General features: G+C 41.9%; 1 protein-coding gene across 2 annotated transcripts in view; it reads right to left on the bottom strand.

Annotated features, from left to right (window-relative positions):
- slc9a1a (solute carrier family 9 member A1a) overlaps positions 1-23,448 on the bottom strand; it is a 48,173-nt gene extending 24,725 nt beyond the window's left edge. Inside the window, exons 1-3 of one of the 2 annotated variants that reach the window (XM_034697701.1) lie at positions 22,324-23,448; positions 3,024-3,496; positions 1,652-1,902 (exon numbers count right to left, since the gene is read on the bottom strand). In XM_034697701.1, coding sequence (XP_034553592.1) covers positions 1,652-1,902; positions 3,024-3,496; positions 22,324-22,600 — 1,001 coding nt within the window. In that variant the 5' untranslated portion in view covers positions 22,601-23,448. The remainder of the gene's footprint in view (positions 1-1,651; positions 1,903-3,023; positions 3,497-22,323) is intronic. The other variant, XM_034697700.1, reaches the window with a different exon arrangement.
- Between the last annotated feature and the right edge of the window lie 954 nt (positions 23,449-24,402).

Raw genomic sequence — 24,402 nt, 5'->3', positions numbered from 1 at the left:
GTATAGTATAGCATAGTATACCATAGTATAGTATAGTGTAGCATAGCATAGTTTAGTATAGTATAGCATAGCATAGTTTAGTATAGTATAGCATAGTATAGCATAGTATAGCATAGTATAGTATAGCATAGTATAGTATAGCATAGTATACCATAGTATAGTATAGTGTAGCATAGCATAGTTTAGTATAGTATAGGATAGCATAGTATAGCATAGTATAGTTTTGTATAGTATAGCATAGCATAGTATAGCATAGTATAGTTTAGTATAGTATAGCATAGTATAGTGTAGCATAGCATATTTTAGTATAGTATAGTGTAGTTTAGTTTAGTATAGTATAGTTTAGAAGAGTATAGTATAGCATTGCATAGTATAGCATAGTACAGTGTACTATAGCAAAGCATAGCATTGTATCGAATAGTGTGAAGTACTTGCTGTTGTACTTGTCGCTGTTGATTTTGTTTCGTTTTTTCAACTTCAGATTCAGTCTGAATGCAAACAGGAGTCTGCACAATGGATCTCTTTATAACCTGCTTTAGACCATGAGTTCAGCTTGTCTGGTTCCCATGAAAAGCTGTTTCAGATGAAGAAATGTATGCCTACAAAACATCAGGATGTTAAAAGAGCTAGAGTGATCCACTGTGCTTCAGCATAATATGAGTTGATGAATTGACTTTGTGATTCACTGACTCTGAAGAAGACACTGACACTCAAAGGTTAGTACTGTTTTTTTCAACCTTCAATAAAAGGCACTAGTCATCTTTGTAATTAGCAAACTATCAAATATTATTTTTGTTTGAAATGTTTGGAAGGTTTAGTCAACACAGACATATTTAACAAACATTCATGGGACTTGTTGATCTAAGCACTGCAGCACAAAGGGGCTGTGTGAAGGCTCTGACCTCTTCACATGCAAGCCGAAATAAGAATGAAGCAATCCTGAGTTCAGTTCAAAGTCAGAGAAATGAAAATGTCATGAGCTCAAGACGTACAGTATATGTGTAAACCAAAGCATTCAATAAAATAAATAAATGAAATATTTAAAACTTGTTCTCCTCGTGGTTGCACTGAAGGAAAAATGTAATTAAATTAGTCTAGAACTTAAAGATTAGAGATGGGGCAACACTTTCACCCAACTCACCCTCCCACCTGCTCACTTGACCACCATGGGGTTGAGAGCCTTCAGCCGCTTGGCCCACCGCCTCTGGAACTCTCTCCCCCTGGACGTACAAAATTCCACCTCTCCCACCACCTTCAAATCCCGCCAAAAAAGTCACCTTTTCCACCAAGCATACTCACTCTAATCTGTCTCTTTGGGACAGGAATGACTTCCCCTCCCCCTTTCATTTTTCTAGTATTGTATTCTTTATTCTAATGTATGTATTCATTTACTGTTGGGTGTTGCTTTTATTATTGCTATGTTGTAAGGTGACCTTGGGTGTCCAGAAAGGCACCTATGAATAAAATGAATTATTATTATCATTATTATTTTGGAAAAACAAAACACTAGTAGGATGTAATATACCTCAATGTGCAGTACAATGTGGTGGCTCGATGACAGCATTAGAGATAGAAAGTAGAAATGCCTTGTTTTCTTGGTCTCTGTCTCTCTAACTCTATCTTTATCTAACCCCTAACCCCTCAAACTTACGCCATGATGCCTGACAGGTGGAACAGCTCAGCAGACAGGTAGGCCATGTAGCTGTACACGAAGACGAAAAGCGGCTCGATGACACGCGTGTGGGAGGTGAAGCGAGACGTGAAGGCGGACAGGATCCCATATATAGCTCCGACTAGAACGCCACCCAACGCGACCACCAGGAAGGAGATGACTCCCAGGAAGCAGTCCAATACAGTCACCTCGCCGCTACCAGAGTACTCCTCGAACAGGTGGTACAACACCTAAGAGAGAGGGGGGGGGGGGGGGAATAGAGGGAATAATAACATGAACAGGCAAACAAAGGGAAAGAGTGTTGACTGAGATAAAGAGAAAAGAGAGGATGTTATACATATAATTTGTGATGAAGCCTTGTGGATTATTTGGATGTGCCTGACAGAAGATGCCACCTCTTGAGAGGTCAAACTTTTTACCTTTAAACAGGCTTAAGTTCACGGCAGATCACAAGTCCACAACCAAAGTCAAAAATACTCTGTTGTGTGTATTTTTCAGCTCTTTATGGACGTTTTTTTAAGAGCAGGTTTCATTAATTTTACATAAGTAGCCTGGCTAGATGCCGGGACAGGCTGATGAGCTCTTCTGTACTCAAAACTGCCAGTCTCAGGGCCGCGTTTGTAGCTCAGGAGGTACAGCATGTACCTTTCAATAAGCCTGAGTCCCAACCGCAGTGTTCTAGGTCCAAATACAACCCTTGTCCCTTGCTGCAAGTAACAGGACAGACAGGGGCGCTCTCTCTCTCTCTCTCTCTCTTTTTTGTAGCATCAATGAAAGGAGAGAGAGACAGCTCAGGCAGGTCTTTCTCTGCTGATGACAGCGCAGTGCCGTCCTGCTTATGTAAGTGTGCACTGAAGCTGAGCCTCCATCCGAACATAAGAGCTGGAGAGTGAACGAGCATTCAGAGTACCATCGTATTATATTACAGTATTATTGTAAATATCTGGCACAGTGTTCTTTTAGGAGAATGCTGTGCTAGCTGAGGTAATGCTAGCATCAATGGTAACTTTATACTGTAGATGTTGGAGCGGGACAGCTAACAGCTGCTGTGCTGAGAACTGGGGACGATGGCGTGGTGACAGGATAGTCAGCGGATCACTGGCAGCTTGCTGACAGCTCAGCCTACCTGCTAGGTGTTAGGAGAACAGTATTCACCTTTTTATTGTTGTTCTGCGCTACAGCATAATAAAATAAACATCAAACTTTCAACTTCGTCAAGATGCAGATACCCGCCTACAGCCAATCTGTTTTTCTATTTGAGCATTAAGAAAGAAACAAGGCTTTGTCACAGGATCTTATCAAAACAAAATCTGGTACCAAGCCTGCTCCGTTTCCTGTTTATGTCACTCACCACAGTCACTGCATCGTTGAGCAGCGATTCACCAAACACAAGAATGTGCAACAGCTCATTGATGTGGATCTCCTCAAACACAGCCAGCACAGCGACAGGATCTACAGCTGAGATGATGGAGCCAAACAGCAGACAAGGCAGCAGCTCTAATGAGTGGAGTCGGCTAGGATTGTTCGGTTGGATCTGACACACGGCATACAGCAGCCCCCCAATGAAGAAGGCGTTCCACAGGGTCCCCACCACAGCGAACATCAGGATGGTGCCCAGGTTCTCCATGAAGGGACGGATAGGCAGGAAGTACCCAGCATCCAGGATGATGGGAGGAAGCAGGCAGAGGAAGAATAACTGGGAGTCCAGCACTGGGGGGACATTTTCTCCAGCTAGTTTGATGAGCCCTCCAACCAGCAGACCCACCGTGATTAAGAGGCAGCTCTCTGGCACGATGCTGGACAGGCGAGGAATCAGATGGAACCCTGGGAAAATGATGGGGAAAGTTTTTTTTAAAGTACTGGAATGGAAGAAACACAATCTGGAAAGAAGGAGTGACTTATCTGGAAATTCACAGCTCAAGGCCTTAATGATGTTTGTGGATCCTCATGTGTTTCTGCCTGAGTTACAAGATTAACTGGAAATGTACCCATGTGCTTTGTTCATTCATAAGAAGACCAGACAGCCTATGTAAACCCAATACTTACTAACACAACATTAAAAGAGCTAACAGACATGACATACTACACTTCTACACACAGATAATAAATTCTCAAGATTTCGCAGCAACTTCATACACAGAGAGTTTGAACAAATCAGAAGGGGTTGGTGATTGGTGCATGGGCTATGCAGGCGTGTCAAAGCTTGCAACCCTCATTTCAACTTCTGATGTATAAAAAAAAACATTTGATAATCCCAGCATATGAACAAAGTGCTGACTTTGGTTTTGAAGCTGTTGTTTGGAATAAGAACATGACAAAGTGTTTAGGATGCTGGGAAAATGACTAACTGCAAACACCATGGCCTTGACGATTCGCGGGGAAAATATGGAAATAGAATGCAAAACATGGATTGTTGACGGATCTCATATGACAAGCTGTCAGGGCTGCAGTTTGGACTACTTGAATGCCACAAGCTCACATGCCAGGGGCAGAACTTTAAGCGTCTAGTTTGTCCTCACGTCTGTGGCCTACTCTAATCTTGGCTGAGTTCCACATAATTCAAATAATCTCTTGCAATTATCTGCTGCGTGGCTCACATGTTGCAGTGACTTCAGCTTGGAAAGGAGTCCCCGGAATCACTATTTTTAATCTAGAGGGGAAGACTTTGCAGCTTGATTCCAAAACGATCACGACTTGACTGTACGAGGCAGTGATTTTGACACTTCAGATTGAGCTGCTGCAAAGTTTGGCATGAAACTATACACACACACACACACAAGGCCACACACTGTATATGCACAGTGAGGTGACATGACAACTGTAATCTGTGCAGAAATAGTAAACAGAGACTTCAAAGAACAGAATCCTTCCCATAGTATGAAATCTTCTCAGGCTATATTTACCATAGGACTATACCAGCTGACAAAAACACACACAGACATATGAAACACATAAGGTTACATGCTCACACACAGCCTGAATCCTCTCACAGGGGAAGACTTTTATAATAGGATTTTAATTATCATGGTGAGTAATCCTGGCTGTATTGCCTCCAAGCGGCAATATCTGGCCGTGAGAATTGAAGCCAATGTGGAAGTGTTAAAAAATGCAGTTCCTCCAGTGTCCACTTGAGTATGGCTCCGGTAGCACCGGAAACCACATACACACTAATTCAAAAAAGACGATCTTTACAGCAGAAATAAACATGTTTACAGCCTGGTACTAAAAAGTGAGTGTAGTCTGGATACCTCATTTCTCGATCGGCACACACTGTACGGGGTAGGGATGGGCAATGATTTTGGAATATTCAAATATTTGTTCACTTTGTAGAAATCAAAGAGTTACTGTGAATCATTTCTCATTTTAAAGTACAATTTTTCATCATTTTTACCGGTGACCGGCTGTAATACGGTATTCCCGCCAGACGGTGGCAATAGCGCGTCTTAAAGCTGTTTGCTAACCGCATTAAGTAACAGAAGAAGAAGGATGCTAACTGCATTAGATAGCAAAAGAAGACGTCACCCATCTGTTTCTGAAGCACTGTTTTGAGGCCAATCCTCGGCGGGAGCCATGTTGCTGCTGTCGAACAATTGTGACGTAAAGAGCCGGACTTCAATCCTCCTCCTAGCCAACAGCTACAGTTTTCCCGCCTGTCAATCAAGTCAGCTGTGCCTCTCATTGGAAGACTCGTAATCTCAATATCTTTGAAATTGCAGCGTTATGAAAAAATCCCCCCCCCCCCCCGTACAGTGTGCTGATCGAGAAATGAGCTATCCAGACTACACTTGTCTTTTGTACCAGGCTGTAAACATGTTTATTTCTGCTGTAAAGGTCGGCTTTTTTGAATTGGTGTGTATGTGGTTTCCGGTACTTCCTGAGCCAGCCTCAAGCGGATCCTCGAAGAACTACAGTTTTTAGCACTTCTCCATTGGACTCATACTTTTAGACCGGAGGTTGCCGCTTGGTATTTCCAGAGACTTAGCATGACTGTAAAATGTAAACAGACACGCAACGCCGCGGGACAGGTTAACAGGACAGGTCTGGGTGTGTGTGTGTGTGTGGGGGGGGGATTTTTCGAATAGTTGTTGAATAGATGCCAATGATTATCGAATAGTATCTTGGCTTGCAATACCCATCCCTAGGTACGGGGGTGAATTTTTTCATAATAGCAATTTCATGATATTAACTATGACAGGCACAGCTGACTTGATTGACAGGTGGGAACACTGTAGCTGTTGGCTAGGAGGCTCAAAGCCCGCCTCTTTACCTCACACTAGCTCGACGGAAGTTAGTTTTAGTTCAGCATTTCCAATATGGCTCCCACCGACGATTGGCTTCAAAACAGTGCTTTAGAAACAGATGGGTGACATCACGGATACTACGTCCATTATTTATACAGTCTATGGTCCCATAGCATGAAATCTTCTCAAGCTATATTTACCATGGGACTATACCAGCTGACAAAAAAACAACCAGACATATGAAACACATAAGGTTACATGCTCACACACAGCCTGAATCCTCTCATAGGGGAAGACTTTTATAATAGGAATTGAATTATCATTGTGAGCAAACCTGGCTGTATTATCTCTTCAGTAGACTCAGCTCTGCAGGTTTAAAGAGAAACATTAGCATAAAGCATGATGACAAAGTGATAAAAGTACCAAAGTTTACATTGCACGCCTCACAGGGAATGAATGCTCCTTTCAATAGCGCAGTAAGACTCTGAGTTTGTAGTTTGTGTGGGTGTTTATATTAGACTGACACAGAGGGATTGACAGGTTAATTGAGCCATGTCAACAAGTTGTTTTTCATATCGGCCCCGAGCTGCTGCTAATACATCAAATCATGAAGTCCTCCCACCCCCTGTAATTTCAGTCTCCAATTGTAAGACTCATTCACACAGAATAATAACCCATGGTTCTGTCAGAGAGGCTTGAATTAAAGCACCCAGAGCAGGCCGTTTTAAAATACCAATAAGAAAATGTGGACAATAAGAGAGAGGATGGTGGTGCAGTCCAGGGACCATCTGGCACATTAGCCACAGGGGTGTGTTTCCTCATGAGCGAAGAATGGACCGGCAAGGTGAGCAGCTCAGGCCGGGTCCTGTTTGGAACAGCTATGATGATTAATATTCACATTTACAGTTTGCTGTGTAAGAGGCAGATGTTGCACAAATGCTCAGTAGGGAATAAGAATTATGACTGCAAGCGAATGAAATTATTGAATTAACCTCAAATGATGTGTGACCTTCAGTTTACTTTTTGACGTGGTGGTCACAGCATGAGAAGAATTAGTATCTAAAACTCTCTGTGGGGAAACAAGACATCTGAGGAAGGAGGGAGGGGAGGAGGAGGGGTAAAGACAACAGTATTAGTGTCTCAGCACAAGCTCAACAAGTGCATGTCTGTGGATTACACAGCTGCATGCTCTGAGGGAAGACAGTGAAGAAGCCTTCATTTTTAATGGTCTGCGGAGACCTAATTTTCCCACAATGAGATGTCAGAGGCTGAGTGCTCTTCCCTTCCAAAGCACTTTATTAGAAAACAGGCAACACCCACAACTCCAAGGAGGCTCGGTGGGCTGACAAAGATATTCTGTGATAAGTGCTGGAAGCGGAGTTGAACGGAAACCTTATTCGACTCCCCCGGAAAGTTTATGTGGCGAGCAGGATGTAAATTCCACAGCTAGGTCTGAGGCTGTCCGAAGCACAATGCCCTCTTCACAGGAAAGCATAGGTCTTCATCAGTAAAGGTTTTAATAATGAAGGTAAGATAGGACCCTCAATTCATGCTCACAGCTTGGAGTCAGCTGACTGCTGCCACGTTAAAAAGCTTAGAGAGCCTGTGGTAGTGTTTTAAATAAACAGCTGCTGTTAAATAAAGGGGTTTGTTAGATTTTCTGTCAACCTGCTTTATTACTCAAGTTATATTTTTGGGTATTTTTATTTGATAGGACAGCTGAAGAGAGACAGGAAATATGGGGAGCAGAGAGTGGGGGAGGAAATGCAGTGAATGTTCGAGGCTGGAATTGAACCTGCAACCTCTGCGACGCAGACTATAGCCTCTGTATATGGGGCGCACGCTTACACAGGACTTCTACCAGATCCGTGTCCTGTCTATCTCCAATCTGCTGCAGTCCGGCTCTGTGCTCTCTCGACTGTCAAAACCCACCGGTTGCGTTTTCAGAACGGATATCTTGAGTTTTCCCGCTGCAATTCCTGAATCAAGGATTCTCCTCCTCCTCTCTTCTGCCATGTTGTCTTTATGGTCCTCTGAAAACCTCTGACTTGATGACTCCAGGCCTGCCTCCGCTCTGAATGACATTTTGTTGTCATAGTTAAGTTAAAAATGATCTGTTGATAACACAGAGTGTTTTATTCTGAAAATTAACCAGAAGTTTTAATTTTGTTTTGGTGCCTGACTACCTGTCCTGCTCCATCTGCTCTATGCTGAATTGATGCGTCGTGCTCCGGCGTCCGGCAAAAATAGAAGTCTTGTTTATCTGATCCGTTGTCCTCCGACCTGCTGGACCAGAGACGCAGCCGGAACCCAACGGAGCGGATCCAGTGGGGGTTAACAGATTGACTAGAATAGAAATCTAACAGATCCAGTGCCGAGACGGATCGGAGACAGATCTGGTGGAATTTGGTCTTTAGACCGCTAGGCCAATGGCGCCCCAACCTGCTTTATTCAAATGTGTAAGAAGTATTAGAGCCCAATCCGTTTTGCGACTCCTTGCAAGACAAAAACTGCGATGACATCAGTCTAACAAACCCAGAGCATTGTTTTTTACATTAAATGTTCCTAATAACAAAATAACTCAATAAGATTAAGTATAAGATATGGGTCAGCAAACTAGTTTACGAGGAGGGGGGTAGTCCTAGCTGAGCTGTCATTAGCCGAGAGGCAGAGACAGGTTGCCATTCTGTCACTGGGCTACTACAAGTCACGCATACACTCACACCTACGGGCAATTTAGAGTGTAACATGCAGGCCTTTGGATTGTGGGAGGCCAGAGAGAACCCATGCATGCACAAGGGGAACATGCAAACTCCACATCAGCTCCAGTTAAGTCCAGATTCCAACTAGGATCCTTCTTGTTCTGAGGCAGCAGAGCTAACCACAGAACCACCATGCAACATCAATGCCTCATGTCTGGACATAAAATATCCTTCATTAAGCATTATCTTTAATTTAAGACCAACATGCCTAACCAGTTACAAGCTGGAGGAGGGCTGCAGTTGGCAGTGCGTACAACAAGATGTTCTGAGATTCCTGAAACGAGGTCTGCATACAAACATTATTTACTTTAACAGACCTCAAGGGGTCTTGTGTTTGACATTTCTGAGTAAACATCACGGGTATATATGATATCTGGCTGAATGGCTGCAGAGCTATACAGCCAGGAGAAACCAAGGAAGTCAGAAAAGGCGGAAAAAACGTACTCATATTATCTGAGAGCCGAGTCCCATGCCTGAAGCATGTGCATGGAAAATCACAGAGAATGGAACGCTCTTTATAATCAAATTGAAATGAGCAATGGGACTCAAAACACATGTTCATACAAAGCACTGCCCACAGGGAGGACTCTGAGAGCTGGATGGGGTTTCACAAATTGATTCAACCAAATATTGTACCCAGAAGAAGAAGAGGCCAACTTCAACAAACTTTATCTCTCGTTGCTGTGTTGCTGCGAGCGATTCGGAGACTTTCTGGTCACATGCATGTTCTTCTTATACTCATGGCAGAGCTTCAAAGCTCTCCTAAAAATGAAAGTTCTAAAACTGAATCCAGAGGACGACATGTGGAAATCACGTAGGGTTATTATTAGAAGTCAAGGACTCCCATGATCCCTTGGGTTAAGTCTTCTTCCGTGTGACATTAAGTAATGAACCTGAGCAAAGGGGGCTTTTGGCCCACAGCTTCCACTCTATAATTCATGATCCATAAAAAGGCCACAATGAGCTGACATTTCAAACTTAATCAAGCGGTGAAAAAGACAGAAGGACTTCAATAAATATCAACATATTAAAGCTGCCACAGCATGAGACCTAACAATGAGGGGGTCTGTAGGTTTTGTCAAAAAACAAACACTTTAGTTGAATTAATTTGGAGCAGTTGATGTAAATTAATTACTGATTCATTTATATTTCAGCTTCATATAATTTTGAATACTTTACTTACAATAAATAAAGGTTCACAGCAATGTCTGTCTATGTCTGTCTATCTGTCACGTACTAGAAGGAATAATACTGGGCAACTCACACACTGGAGGGGTGTTACAGGCTGGCAAGGAGACTGGGTCAGCTCACCTGCACAACGGTCTGCCGGGTTGCTCTGGTCGGCGTGGCGGTGCCCGGGCTTCATCTATGAGTTCAGGTTTCTCTTACTTTAACTCTCCATGTCCCATTAAAGTTACTAACCATAGACCTTTCTGGAGTCCCTGAGCTCCCTTGTCTCGTAGGTTCCTCTGAGTCCCTGCTGTAGATGGCATAATCCCATAAATGAAAACAGGAGATTGGGTCAGCTAACCTGCACATTAGTCCGGGCTTCATTTCAGTTACTTTAACTGTCCCTGTCCCATTGAAGTTACTAACCATAGACCTTTCTGGAGTCCCTATTCCACCGAGGCAGTTTCAGGGCCAGTTCGGAGCTGGTGCTCGATTGAGAACAAGTTTTTTGTGTTTTGACTGCGAGAGAACCACCCATTTTTGCTGGTCTAGAACCCCAAATCCCGAACCGTGAACATCAGGGGTGAGGGGTGGGGTTGCCGTGACCAAAAAGATTTTTAAAAATTATTTTCCGCCATTTTCCTGCTGTGAAAAAATAACAAAGACGAAGCTGGACAAGTTCTCTTTGGGACCTCATGTTATTAAAAAAAGGCTGGAGCAACACCGGCAAGCATGCTATGTTGTCCGCCATCGTTGTTATTGTGAGGGAGAGTTTGCACTAGCGCAGCTGGAAAAAGTGGTCACGTAGAAGTGACATCATGACATGGCTCTTCCACGGGCTCGAGCGGGTGGAAAAACAATCTGGAGCCGAGTTGGTTCGCAAGGTGAACCAGTTCCAAACCAGCGAGAACACCAGCCCAGAACCAGAACCAGGTTTGCATTGGTCGAAAAGGGATACCCAAGCTCCCTTGTCTCATAGGTTCCTCTGAGTCGCTGCCTTAGACGGCCTGCTGCTATGGACATGCCAAACTCCAGCTGCTACAACTACTACTATCCATCTCACCACTATTATCTCTCTCTCTCTTCATCTCCCTCTATCCCTCTTTCCAACCCCAACTGGGTCGAGGCAGATGGCTGTCTAACGTGAGTCTGGTTCTGCTGGAGGTTTCTGCTTGTTCGCCTGGCACAGTACAAGTTGATTTAGGATCAATTCAGGGACATGCAATCCTTTGAGAAGATGTCAAAGGCCCAACACATTAAAAAAAGTATAATAATAATAAAATATTATTTGAGAATCTTATCACTTAAATCTTTAAGACATTTCAAGGAAAAAATTAGATGGTTTACACCTCTGAGAAAAAAACCAGATGTGCAAAAATTAAGATTGCAATCTCGATTGCGGTCTAGACTTTGTTTTGATGACACTGAATGATTCATCCATCATTTATTCAACATGTGCATCCATATTAATGTATTGGTGCGCCCTCATTACTCACTAGAATGCTTTTTAATACTCCTGGACAGAACATACCTAAAGTGTTGGAATGACAAAGCTCTGCAAAGACACTCATCTATGAAAAACATCTTCAATAACAAGAGCGTCAGGCGAGTAGCTCTTCAGGAAAAGGTCACGACTGAATGGACCAAAAACGCATTACTGCTGGAGCCTCAAGCAGTGGCAAACTAAACACTGGATGCAATAATGACTCACTAAATGACCCATTATCATTCATGGGTGACCAGGAGGGACAAGTGAAGACTGTGCATGCTGAAGAATCAGGAAGAGAATGAAACAAAAGCTAATTTCTGCATCAATACTGTAAAAAACTCTCAGCAGGTTTGAGACCTGAGGACAAAGGGGCTCAGCAGAGCCTGAAACAGCTAAGTGGTGACAGTTCACACATTCTTCAATCTCTCCTGCATGACTCCAATTATGGCCTCAGTGCTCATCAAGTGAAGAGTCTAACCATGGTTGATAAGATAAGGAAAAGTAGGTTGAGGAAGTTCAAAGAATAACTCATGGCACACAAGTAGGAGTGTTGTCAAGACGTTTGCATGTCAGAGATAACTGTAGTGTGCTGAATGAGTTAAAACATCATGTCCTCTATCATGAAGAAGGATTCTTGAACTGTGAGATAAGGCCTCTCATCCTGGCTGCTTGTCAATAAAGACAGCCGCTGTGTCCTTGCTGCACTTCCTCCCGAGAGCCTAAATGCAGCAAGGTTATTAAAAACCAGCAAAGGGTAACGTCTCTTTGAGTGTGCACTGAGTGTCAGCACAGCCTGCGACTTGTTCCACACGATCAAGAGCTGTGTCCTGTTGCCAGGTGACTAATTGCCCACCACTGGCACCAACTCTGCTGGTTTAAGCCGGCAGAGAGGAGGGAAAACATTCAAAAAGTGGAAAAGAAGGTGATTGATGATGCAGTAATTTGTTTCCCCCTGCTATAAATCAATGATTTCAAACGGGCTAACAAGGTTTCCAATAACAAGACATACTGATGGTCACAGGAAGGTCACTTGCTTTAAAATGATGCAAGGCTTATTCCTGACAACATTGCTACATAAAGACAAGCCTGAGTCATCATTTGAGTGTATGATACAAGTCGTTGCTGCTTGTGCAAGACTGTGGGGTAAAATTATTAATAATGCAATGCTGCTGGTTCACGTCTGTGAGATCCCTGATGCTATATCTGTATAGAAGTACTACAGGGTTACTGGTTCCCTTAAAGGTTAGATTTAAATGCAATGGAACCACAGCATCGTATTTGAACAAAGCAGCAACCTCCAGCCGTGAGAATTGAAGCCGATGCGGAAGTGTTTAAAACTGCAGTTCTGCGAGTGTCCACTAGAGGTTGGCTCCAGACGTACATACAAATTCAAAAAAGGCGATACTTACAGCAGAAATAAACATGTGTACAGCCTGGTACAAAAAACAAGTGTGGTCTGGATAGGTCATTTCTTGAATGGCACACACCGGCCGTGAGAATTGAAGCCAATGCGGAAGTGTTAAAAACTGCAGTTCCTCGAGTGTCCACTAGAGGCTGGCTCCGGAAGTACCAGACAACACATCCACACCCATTCAAAAAAGCTGATCTTGAAAGGAAATTAACACGTTTACAGCCTGGAGAAAAAAAATGAGTGTAGTCTTGATAGCATATTTCACGATTAGCACACACTGTACGGGGGTGCATTTTTTTTAATAATGCAGCAATTTCGAAAGATATTAAGATTATGAGTTTCCCATTTTGAGAGGCACAGCTGACTTGATTGACAGGCGGGAACACTGTAGCTGTTGGCTAGGAGGCTCAAAGCCCGTCTCTTTACCTCACACTAGCTCGACAGATGTTAGGTTGAATTCAGCATTTCCAATATGGCTCCCACCCACCATTGGCTTCAAAACAGCTCTTCAGAAACACATGGGTAACATCACGGATACCTTTGTCAGATGAACAGTTTCCAATCTACCTACTAAATTAAGTACAATATCATACGTCTTGATAACACTGCTCTCCTTGTGCCCACCAGAGGTCACAGTGTCCACATATGTGCGGAATAATCCCATTAAAATGTGAGGCAAGGTCAACTGTTTATAAGATGAGTAGCACTGTACGCCTTACAATAGATAATGCACCATAAAAGATAAGATGTCTATAGCTTGTGACACACTGACTGAAGCTCTGCCAAGGGAGTAATATTTTATGATGTACCTGTAATCTTTCCCACATAGGCTGTAAAGATAAGGACAATGCTAAGGTCTGTCACTCTTAATGGCTTTTCCTGAATGCTGCAACTTTGAACTCCACAAAAACTGACTCACAGAGAGTAATATGTCTTGTAGGAGTGCAGCCAGACACTTTTGTAGTATAATAAAAATTCATTCTAGTATTTTATAGTTCCTTTATTTCATTCTATTTATATATATATATATTTCTTTGTTTATTTCTGTGTATTTCTTTGTTTTTTGTGAAGCACTAACTTAGAAAAGTGCTTTAGAAATAAAGATTATCATTATAATGATAAGTCTGGAGCAATGCTTTAAGTTTGCGCTTCAAGAATGCAGCAGAAAGGTACAAAGTGGGCTAAAAACTGTTAAAGAATAACTGTACAAGTGGTTTGTGGGTGAGCCCAGTGATGCTGATAACGTCTCTGTTGTTTAGCGTTTACAAAAGATAAGGTAATCCCTTATTGAAAGGGCAGGGCTCCACTTACTCTGCAAACAATCCGGGTAGACATTGCAGCATTCTTGAAATTGTCTTCATCAAGACATAATGGGCCTTACAAATTAGACTGAGCAGTTTGACTCTTGATTGGAGGCCACAGATTAGTGTCTGTCATTACAGGTCAAAGCGGGACTATTAGGTTTGAATCACAGTGAAGAAAAGGGGTTGGCACTAAAACTCCAAAAAGTACATACAGCATCTGACAGTATATTCTATGGAGCACCTGAAGTCTCCCAAAACATTTTTTTTTTAATTGTGCGCACAAGATATTGCTTGAATATTTCTATTCTATCTTCGATGTTAGGCCTTCATGACTATTACTTTATGCAGTGAATCTGAAACAAACAAACAGATAGGCCTATAAAACTCTGGAGTAATCCTCTGTTAAATTGATTTTATGATTTTGCTTTTATGTTCACATTTTTGTGTTCAAAACTCACATCAGACGCTTTTTAGTCTCAGCTCATCACATACCGACTGTTTAGAAAACAACGTATGTTTATGATCTCAGGGACTGTTTTAAGGTCCGTCCTCTCGCCGTTGTTAAACTCAGGTGCTGTGAAGTTTCAGAGAAGTCCGAGCCACTGCAGCGTCCAATCAGTGAGTGGTGTTCGATTAGGGGGCATGTCTGTCAGCCAAAAGACTCTAGCTGAGCCTGTTGTCTTTCAGTAAGAGAAGCAGAGAATTTCTGCTGATAACAGTCTACATGTCTACAAGAGCAGCTATAATATCAAGTAAAACCTGATTCAATTAGTGTCCTCCGGTTGGCTTTATGTTGACAATACACATCTGAACTAGTTGGAGAGGTTATAATGATCTTCTGCGCACAAGATAAAAAATATTTATTTTTGGGACTTCATGGGCTACTTAATATTCACATATTGTCCAGCTATAACATGGTTGAACTCTCATAGTTCCAATCATGGTGTGTCAACGAATGTGTGCTATATCTCACCACATAACAAAGAGTGACAGATTTTTTATCAGTGCATGATTTCCTCATACGCACTAATACTTCCAGTCATGACTGTGTTTCATTCAGAGACCTCATGACTGCCTTGAACCCAAAATGACCCCAAAATGAATGAGTGTCGCTGTGGTCTCCCTTCCTGCTTTCTAGATAGATGGTTTAATTGTCCTCCTTTTGACAGTATAGGCTTAAAAAAAAAATAGTAGTATAGTACAAATACAAGATCTAGAGTGAAAGTAAAGAAAGAAAGAAAATGCAAGAACACCAAATGAAAAATAACCTCCTTGAACATCTGTGTACCCATTCAGCATTTACCACTGACTTTAATAACTTGAGGTGCTTAAAGAGGTAGTGGGAATCGCATACACAGAGAGTCTTTTGTGCTTCATTTTGTATTCACAAAGGCCTGGTTACAATAAACAAAGCATGCATGGCAATAACAACTAGCTCACTTCTTTATTTGCACTGCCAAAACATTCTCACCAAGTAATAAAAACCGAGGACTGCTGAGGAGATGGTCGTGACTAAATTGCTGCAAGGCTCACATGCCTTCGTTGTAGCATTGCTCAGACTTAACCGATACTTTTCATTGTCAGAGTGTAGCACAGGATGTGAAGTCTCAGTGGTTTACTACATGAATCACTTGGTGTTAAATTAGGCCTGATGATAAGATGATGTTACTTCATGAGTGGCTATCATATCTGTTTTTTATGTTTGATTGTAAACCCCTTTGGTCAAGATTTATTGTTCTTAAATATGCTTTACAAAGACAATTTGACTTGGATCTGAAGTGTCCAGAAAGCTTGACACTAGCAATTTAATTTGCTTTTATGCAGTCTTTTGAACAGGACTTTATTAGAACACGTTTAAAAAAAACCCAGATCATTTTGACTTCACTTTGACTCTGTTTTGCAGATTTAGGTCACTTTCCTACTCCTAAACAACAGCGCTGTGTGTAATGATGAGTGGCTTTCATGTAGTGTCACACCAAGGTAACTCACACCATCTCTTCAAATTGTTTTCCCAGTTGTGAATAATAAATGGGAGGGTAGACTAACTGGACTTGTCAGACATGTTACAAGGAGACTCCTAAGAGGGGGCGGGCTTCACAGCCACAACTACTGAGTACCAGAAAGTCTGTCTCATCTCCCACTCATGTACAATATGGAATACTATCAACTCTGACATGACAAAGAAAGGAAGGCCAGTCTTAAAGAGAGTGTTGGGCGGTGTTTGATGTAGCTATAAAGATTAAAAGCGATACTACAGTGGTCTCATTGTTGTTTAAAGGCTGTTGAAGTCGTGTTTATGATTGTCTGTTCAGATATCACAAACCGCAAAATGAATGTAGGACAAAGTTGTTTAGATTCAAGGGAAGATAGCGCTATTTATTTCTGATAATCTTTTTAAGCACGTCCTTCCTCTAAACATGCGGTCAAAAAACTGTACCACTTTATGATGACTATGTACTACCCTTTTAGTTTCAAAAGTAGTGTTGCACATGCAGTGGTGGACAAAGTACCAGCTTCATTACTTAAGTCAAAGTACAGATCCCCCAGGTCAAACATTACTCCAATACAAGTGAAAGTTGTTCCGTTAAATGATGACTTGAGTTAAAGTTCTGGAGTGCTTGCTTTTAAAAATACTTAAGGATTCAAAGTACTTTTTAAAATATTTCACAATGTATTTTCACAAAGCATGAGTGCAGTCAGGAATGCATAACTGTACATTCTGCTACCTTATGTTTATCTAAAACATCATTTCATATCTAAAAAGTATATCAGGAGATATAAACTAGGTTACTACAGGCACAGGCAAGTTTCAAATGTTCATTTGGGTTAAAACAAGTGTGTTAGCTACAGACCTCCACATGCTTTCTCAGGTTAGATGCTGATGTTTTGTAGGCTGTGATGAAGTTTGTGTGGTAAACAGATCAGAGATTCACAATACTACAAATCCCTCTTTGTTTCAAAAACCTCAAACGTGGGCTTAAAATATGGCTCTCGTGGTTTTCGGGTAAAGACATCATCAGCACCACGACTAAATGAGCGGACTGATCTGAAGAACGTTTGCTCTACGCTCAAATGAGGTACGGCTACACCATTAAGACAAACCAAACACAAGTGCACGAACAGTTTGCAGTCTTTGTGTGAGGCAAAGTAATGTTACAGGTTATTAATGGCTGCTGATAGATGTATTTAGACTTAGTATAGTTGTGTATATGTGTGTTGTGTGTGGTACATAGATAGTGAGAGGAGTCAGTGAAAGCTAGACTGGTTTGGAGTCGCACAGTTTTTTTTTTACCGTATCTGTCTGGTATATTGTTTATTAGAATGGAATCAAGCATCATCTGTTAAATTTTTGGTTTTGTGACACTAAAGGAACACCACAATAAAGTTGTTTTTGACAGCTTAGGAGTGGATGATTGCTCTGGTTGCCACAGGGAGACACGAGCAAGCCAGGACTTCCAGCTAGCGATGCAGTTTTGTCAGCTACACTTTGGGATCATAGACTGAATAAATAATGGATGTAGTATCCGTGACGTCACAATCTGTTTCTGAATCGTCACTGTCAAGTGATTGTGACGTAAAGAGGCAGGCTTTGAGCCTCCTAGCCAACAGCTACAGTGTCCCCACCTGTCAATCAAGTCAGCTGTGCCTCTCATTGGAAGACCCGTAATCTTAAAGGTGACATATCATGCAAAATGGACTTTTTAATGGTTCTCTACCTGAAATATGTGTCCCTGGCATGTCTACAAATCCCCTGAGAATGAAAAAAATCCATTCTGCCCCTGTTTTGATTTCTCCACCTTTCTGTAAATGTGTGTGAAACGAGCCGTTTCAGACTTCCGTGTTTATGTTACGTAAAACAATATCCGGTCTGTTGCGGAGTCAGAGCTCGGAGCTTGTTCAGCCCATAGACTGTATAAAATACAACTCAACCCCTCCTCCGTTTTTCATTCCCTGCACACATGTGTGCTAACAAGGAGCTTAGGTTGGAGGCATGCTAGTTGTAGGCTTTCTTAATAAACACAAAGGTCGGTTTTATTCCCCACGTCTGCAGATTTGAAGATCTAGTGGATGATTTTTATTTATCATGGATAAGTGCTAGCGCTAGTTAGCATAGCTACATAGCTACATGTTCGTAGCTGTGTACCAAGATATACGTCAACATACTGATAAATAAAACAACAAGAAACACTAAATCCGTGACCAATCCTTCAGAAAGGTCCTGCTGCAGGCGCCTCTCCGTCAGGATCAGATTCAGAGGGTTGAAGTAACGCGGGTCTGTGAGCAGCCGTGTATATTCAGCCAACATGTAAACATTAGATCAACGTGCTTGACAACTGAGGCCACACCCACTTCCTGAGGGGGCGTGGTCAGAGAGAAAACAGAGTGTTCTGAACAGGGCTGAAGAAGAGGGTTTTTCAGGCAGACCAAAATCTGATTTCAGTGTTTTTTTTAGCATAAACTTTAAAGACATGTTTTGGGGACCTCTTAGACCAATATATATTGATGAAAAAAGCGTGATATGTCACCTTTAATATCTTTGAAATTACTGCGTTATGGAAATGAGCTATCCTGACTACACTCGTCTTTTGTACCAGGCTGTAAACATGTTTATTTCTGCTGTAAAGATTGGCTTTTTTGAATTGGTGTGTATGTGGTTTCCGGTACTTCCGGAGCAGAACTTTGATGCACTGCAGTCTTTAGCACTTCCGCATTGGACTCATATTTTTAGGGTTGCCGCTTGTTTGGGATCTGATTTCATAAAAGAAAATTCAGAAGCTGACTTCAAAGCAAAAGCAGTGAGAAAGTAGAGCACTGATAGAAATGTATTGGAGTCAAAAGTATGATATTTGTCTTTCAAATGTGGTGGAATAAAAGTAATAAGTTCCCCCCAAAAAATAATAATCAAGTAAAGTACAGATACTTAAAAAATGTACTCAAGTCAATGTACTTTGTTACTGTCCACCCCTGTGTACAGGTCAAAAGTGTATATTAGTTTCAATGTAACCGGTCGACACGCCCCATTACAGGAGCCGAAGTAAAAGAAGTCTCATAAATACAAGGACTACACAACTTAGAGTCGATTTTCAGTGAAATAATGTTGCCTAAGTTTTGGTTCAAATAAAAGCTTTTGAGCTGGGTAACATTAATTCAAGGAAAAGGTACTTGTTTTTAAAATAAGGGCAGAAAGGCCCAGAGCACAGAGACAGGGTTGCTTGGGAGATAAATGGACCGAGAATGTTCTTTCAGGCTCGTAAGCTATTAGGACCGGCTGTGAGCATGAATCAGACGCCGGTCCAAGGATGAGCAGCGTAGCAGCAGACACATTGAATTATCCGCAACCCATTTTCAGCAGTCAGGGGATAATCAGGGGCTTAAGGTCACCACTGTCTGCTTCTGCTTCTGTCAGCTCACTTTATTTCTGCCTCTTTTCTGTGTGCTACACTTCCATCATTTCTCCAACTCTACACATCCTCATCCCTCATTTTCAAACCATGCCCTTGAGATGCATCCTAACAGAAAGACAACCAGACTCAGGTGGTCTCCCTTTAACCGGCCTCTCCCAGGATACACTGGGCTTCTTGCCAAGATGGTCAAGAGGTCTCCTATCCTGTCCACAGGCTGCTGCTCAGTCAGCCCCCCTGATGTCGCAGGGAACTTGACAAGCTGCTGGCTCTTAATAAAATGTAACAGGGGAGGATGTCTGCAGTCTTCCGTGGAAAGCACAAAGCGGGGAGGGACTGATGATGGAAGGAGAGTAAGGAGAGGAGAGCCGCAAGGAGTGAAGAGAAGCAAAAAAGAGGATGAGGAAAATGTAAACACTAAAGCAACTGAGGAAATTGAGGAGCTCTACAAAAGTGTTTCAGGGGACAAACTCAAGAAAATCACAATCTCGCTCTGCTTAGGTTTGCTGGTCACATCCTTCATATGAACGCTGTAAATCTTTGGTAGCAGGTAATGGTGGAGCAGGACAGGATTTACCCCTGTGATGATGACATCTTGCTACATAACAGCTTCTGTCCAAAATAAAGACTGCTGCATCAAGCTGCTTAGTCATCACTGTAGCAAACAGATAGTACAACACCAGCAGAAGACCCCGGCATGACGCTGACTGATCTGATGAGTAATCTGCATGAGCAGGAAGATAGATTTTCTCTCTGACTTGATGATTAAATGAGGCATTCTGGTCAAACTTGTAGTATCAGCATACCAGGAATGACTTTAATAGGTAAACAGTAAAAAGGCAGCAGGTAGACTTTGTGGTCTAGTATTATCTGTCACTCACTGCATGTCTGAGAAGCTATTTATGTGTACCTGTAATTTGATTCAAGACATACTTGTTTGAGGTTGATTTCTTAGATAGTATCTCTACTAATCTGATTAGTGGTCACACTCTTATGTCATTCAGGCCTCTATTCAACACGTGATTGGATGTTATATAGGTCCTAGACTAGCAGCCATTGTGATGAAAGGTTTGGTAGATCACAGTTAGGAATATCTGTTATAGAGTTTAGTAGTCCTTCAAGAAGTACCTTGGCATGAGTGTTGATGATGTACTATGCAGGATTGCTATACTTGGATGCTGTCTCTGATTTATTTATTTTCCAAAATTGCTTTAGTTGCAATTTTCAATTTTTTATGTGAGCCGTGCCGCACTTTTTTTTCCCCTTTCTTTTTTCTTGTTCTTTTTTGTGTGTTTAGTTAGGTTGTCTTTGTATTGTTTGTATTGCTCTGTGTATTTTTATGTTTTCAATACTGTCACTATAAGGAAGTGTAAAACGGACACTGTCCACTAGAGCTGGGGTTCCCAAACTTTTCAGCACAGGGTGACTGGTATTGGTGCCAAAGACTCACGACCCCCACTGTCCCTCAAAGTGAATTAATGTGACTTCATTTAGCTGGTCTGCAGAAAGTTAGCCTACCTATATGAGCATGTGGCTGTGTTTCCTTCCATGTGTTAACTGCTACTGATACTTTTGATAATTAATTGTACACTAACCCTAAACTTAGGAGTAATCTGGCAAAAAGAAAGGCAGATAACTCATTAAATATTCTATTTTCAAGGTTTTATTTCAAGTTAAGCTACTATTTTTGTCAATATTATTTATCATTATGTGAAAAATGTACTGTTTTTAGATAATTAAAAAACAACAAAACATTCTGGGAGACATCTCACGACCCCTCATTTGTGTCAGGGGGTCCCGACCCACACTTTGGGAACCCCTGGTCTAGAGATGTGATCTCTTTTATATGTGCATAAGCTTCCCTTTTGACAATTTCTGATTGTTTGCTTTATTATGTGTCTATATTGGAAAAGTTCAATAAAAACATTTATATAAATTTTTTAAAAGTGACTCTCTTTGTTTTCATATGGTGGTTAAAGTGCATCAGAACAGCTGATTTATTTTAGGGTATACCTGCTTAAAGCTGCTGTGAGGAACTTTTTATTTATATCAATTTTGGTGCCCCATTGTGGACAAAGTGATACCTCTTATCTTTTGTTCTGTACGAGCAAAAGTAGTGTTTTCAACAAAAACCTCACCCTGCTGTCTTTAAACAGCCAGATGTATCACTCAATGTGATTATTTGCCATTAAAACAGCTGAAAAAGGGTGTTTCTAAAGCCAATTGTCAATCATGTGGTCTGACACCTACCCCCTCTGAGTGGTTTAAGGCTTTAAAAATGACAACAGAGAAGGTATCAGTATTGTTGTGTATGGTTTTGTTTGCTTTCGAAGGTCATAAAGAGGCATCAGTGTTGGTTTTCAGTCTGTTTCTCAGCTTGGGGAAAAACTCCTCATAGTGCCTGTAAGCTTCCCTTTTGACAATTTCTGATTTTTTGCTTTATTATGTGTCTATATTGGAAAAGTTCAATAAAAACATTTATATATATATATATATTTTTTTTTTTTAAATGACTGTTTGTTTTCATATGGTGGTTAAAGTGCATCAGAACAGCTGATTTATTTTAGGGCATACCTGCTTAAAACTGCTGTGAGGAACTTTTTATTTATATCAATTTTGGTGCCACATTGTGGACAACAGAGAAGGTATCAGTGTTGTTGTGTATGGTTTTGTTTGCTTTTGAAGGTCATAAAGAGGCATCAGTGTTGGTTTCAGTCTGTTTCTCAGCTTGGGGAAAAACTCCTCATAGTGCCTTTAACTACACCTGTAGTAGAGGCTGCATATCCCAACCCTGAGCTAGCATTTCCTGTTAATGCTGCGTGCTACAGGTAGCTTAAACACAACATAGAAACTACTTTCACATGATACTCACCTAATTTCATTAAAGAGGCGAGAAGCACCCATAATGCGACTTCGAATGGGACCTTTATGTGGGCGTAGTCGAGGTCCAGTACGGGGAAAGCCTTTTTAGTGTGGTTAATGTGTCCTTGGTTGGCAGCTTTATGATTGTCTACTTTCTCCTGGTGGCTGATATCCGGAGAACTGGCAGCTCCGAGAGGAAGCACAGAGCCCTCCAGAAACACCAACACCATCAGCAGAAGAAGTCCCCTCTCCGGGAGACTCCTGTGCGAACCTGTCCTCGAAAGCATGTTGCTGAGTTAAAACAAATGTGTTCTGATGTTGTTTGAAAGAAATGAGTTGAAAAAAGTCAGCAAAGCGAGTTCAAGGAAGTTGTATAGCTCAAAGTTAGTTAAAACTTTGGGTCATTATTACTGACTTTAGTGGTTCGACACAGAACCAAGCATCCATAATGTCAGTTGACGTCTTCAGGGTCCTTTTTTGACGCACAGGTAAACGGTCCCAACGGCCGGAGGAAAGCAGGAAATGTCAAAACACTGGAGTGACTTTCTCTACTCAACAACACAGCTGTACACGTGAAACTTCAGTACTTGTGTTAGTTGTGGTGTTTCACAAGTTTCTGTTCGGGGACTACCAGTGTCTCCGTCCGTTGAAGATGTCACTGTTGATGCTGGAGGCAAGCGAGACACAGCAGCGGCATCCCCTCAACGTCCACGCCTCGTCTTCCTCCTCACTGCCCGAGACACTCGTCCGTGAGGCGGCGGCAGTGGCTGTGTTCAGATACTGACCTTGAGAAGAAGCCACAGAGCTGCCACTTTGCATTTTTGCCCGTTTACTATATCTCTAAAGTCAACTTTCAAGTGTGATTGTCCGTGTGTGCCGCATATCCACCGTGTACCCAGGAGGACAAGACCTTGGTTAGGGGTCTCTCCGCTCAGAGGGAGAGGATGAGGAAAGACCCAGAGGTGTGCTGCTCCGCCCCGGCTTCAAAAAGGGCTTGTCCCGGGTTGTCAAAGCCAAGTGAGGACTGCTTCTGTGTGTTGTGGTGTTTAGCTTCATACAACCTTCAAAATGCACACCCTTTCGCGGAGGTTTGGTGGATGGGAGGAGGAGAAGGAGTAGAGTGGAAGGGGAGGGGGGGGGATGGCCGACTACAGTGACACCTATAGGAAAGGAGGCTTAGGGTGTCTTCATGGGCAAAAAGATAAAAAGAGTCTCCTAAACTACTGCTTTCGAAACAATTTTCATTTGTATTATTTATTTGCTAAATATGATGTGTTTTTTTTTGTTTGTAATGTTGCTCTCATCTCAGTGATGTTAATTTCCAGCTTGTAAAGGTAGGTGAAACAGGCAGTGGCAGAGCCATATAGTTTTGACTTGGGTGGCCAAACTGGGGCACTGACTGTTGAAGGGGTGGCCAGGCATGGAAAACATTAGGGGCTTACCCCAAACCGGAGGGCTACATCCAATAATCACATCTACTTTAACTTCTTATAAAATAATTTAAAAAATGTTACATTTTTGTTGATTTCTAACATTAACATTAAAAATGTAACTCCACGAAGGTCAACATTTAAATCTCATTAATGACTCAAAATGAAGATGATTGTCCAAAGTCAAAGCATCAACAAAAATAGTATTCAAATCCACAGAAACTACTGTCTCTGCAGCTTGCTGAAACACAATAGCTGATTTGAATATAAGTCATGCCTCTGACATGGCAAATAGCCAATCATGTTTAAGAATTTCAGGATGTCCACAGGGGTGGCCAATCAATCTTTAGAGGTGGCCATGGCGACCCCTGGCCAACCCCTGGCTCCACCACTGGAAACAGGGATGAAACAGAAGGCTGGAAAGGGGTGGCATAAGTATCATGAGGCTGCAGGTTCAAGACCAAATTTTTTGGACCACAATTCTGACCCTTGTTGTTAGCAACAGCACCACCAATCACTTGCCAGTGACCACATTTCAGTGTCTATGTGTGTTTTTAGTTTCCAACCCATAGACTGTATAAATAATAGACGTAGTATCCGTGACGTCACCCATCTGTTTCTGAAGTGCTGTTTTAAAGCCAATCGTCGGCGGGAGCCGT

The sequence above is a fragment of the Notolabrus celidotus genome, chromosome 12, assembly GCF_009762535.1.
Source record: "Notolabrus celidotus isolate fNotCel1 chromosome 12, fNotCel1.pri, whole genome shotgun sequence".
Lineage (NCBI taxonomy): Eukaryota > Metazoa > Chordata > Actinopteri > Labriformes > Labridae > Notolabrus > Notolabrus celidotus.
This window is presented reverse-complemented; position numbering and strand designations above follow the sequence as displayed.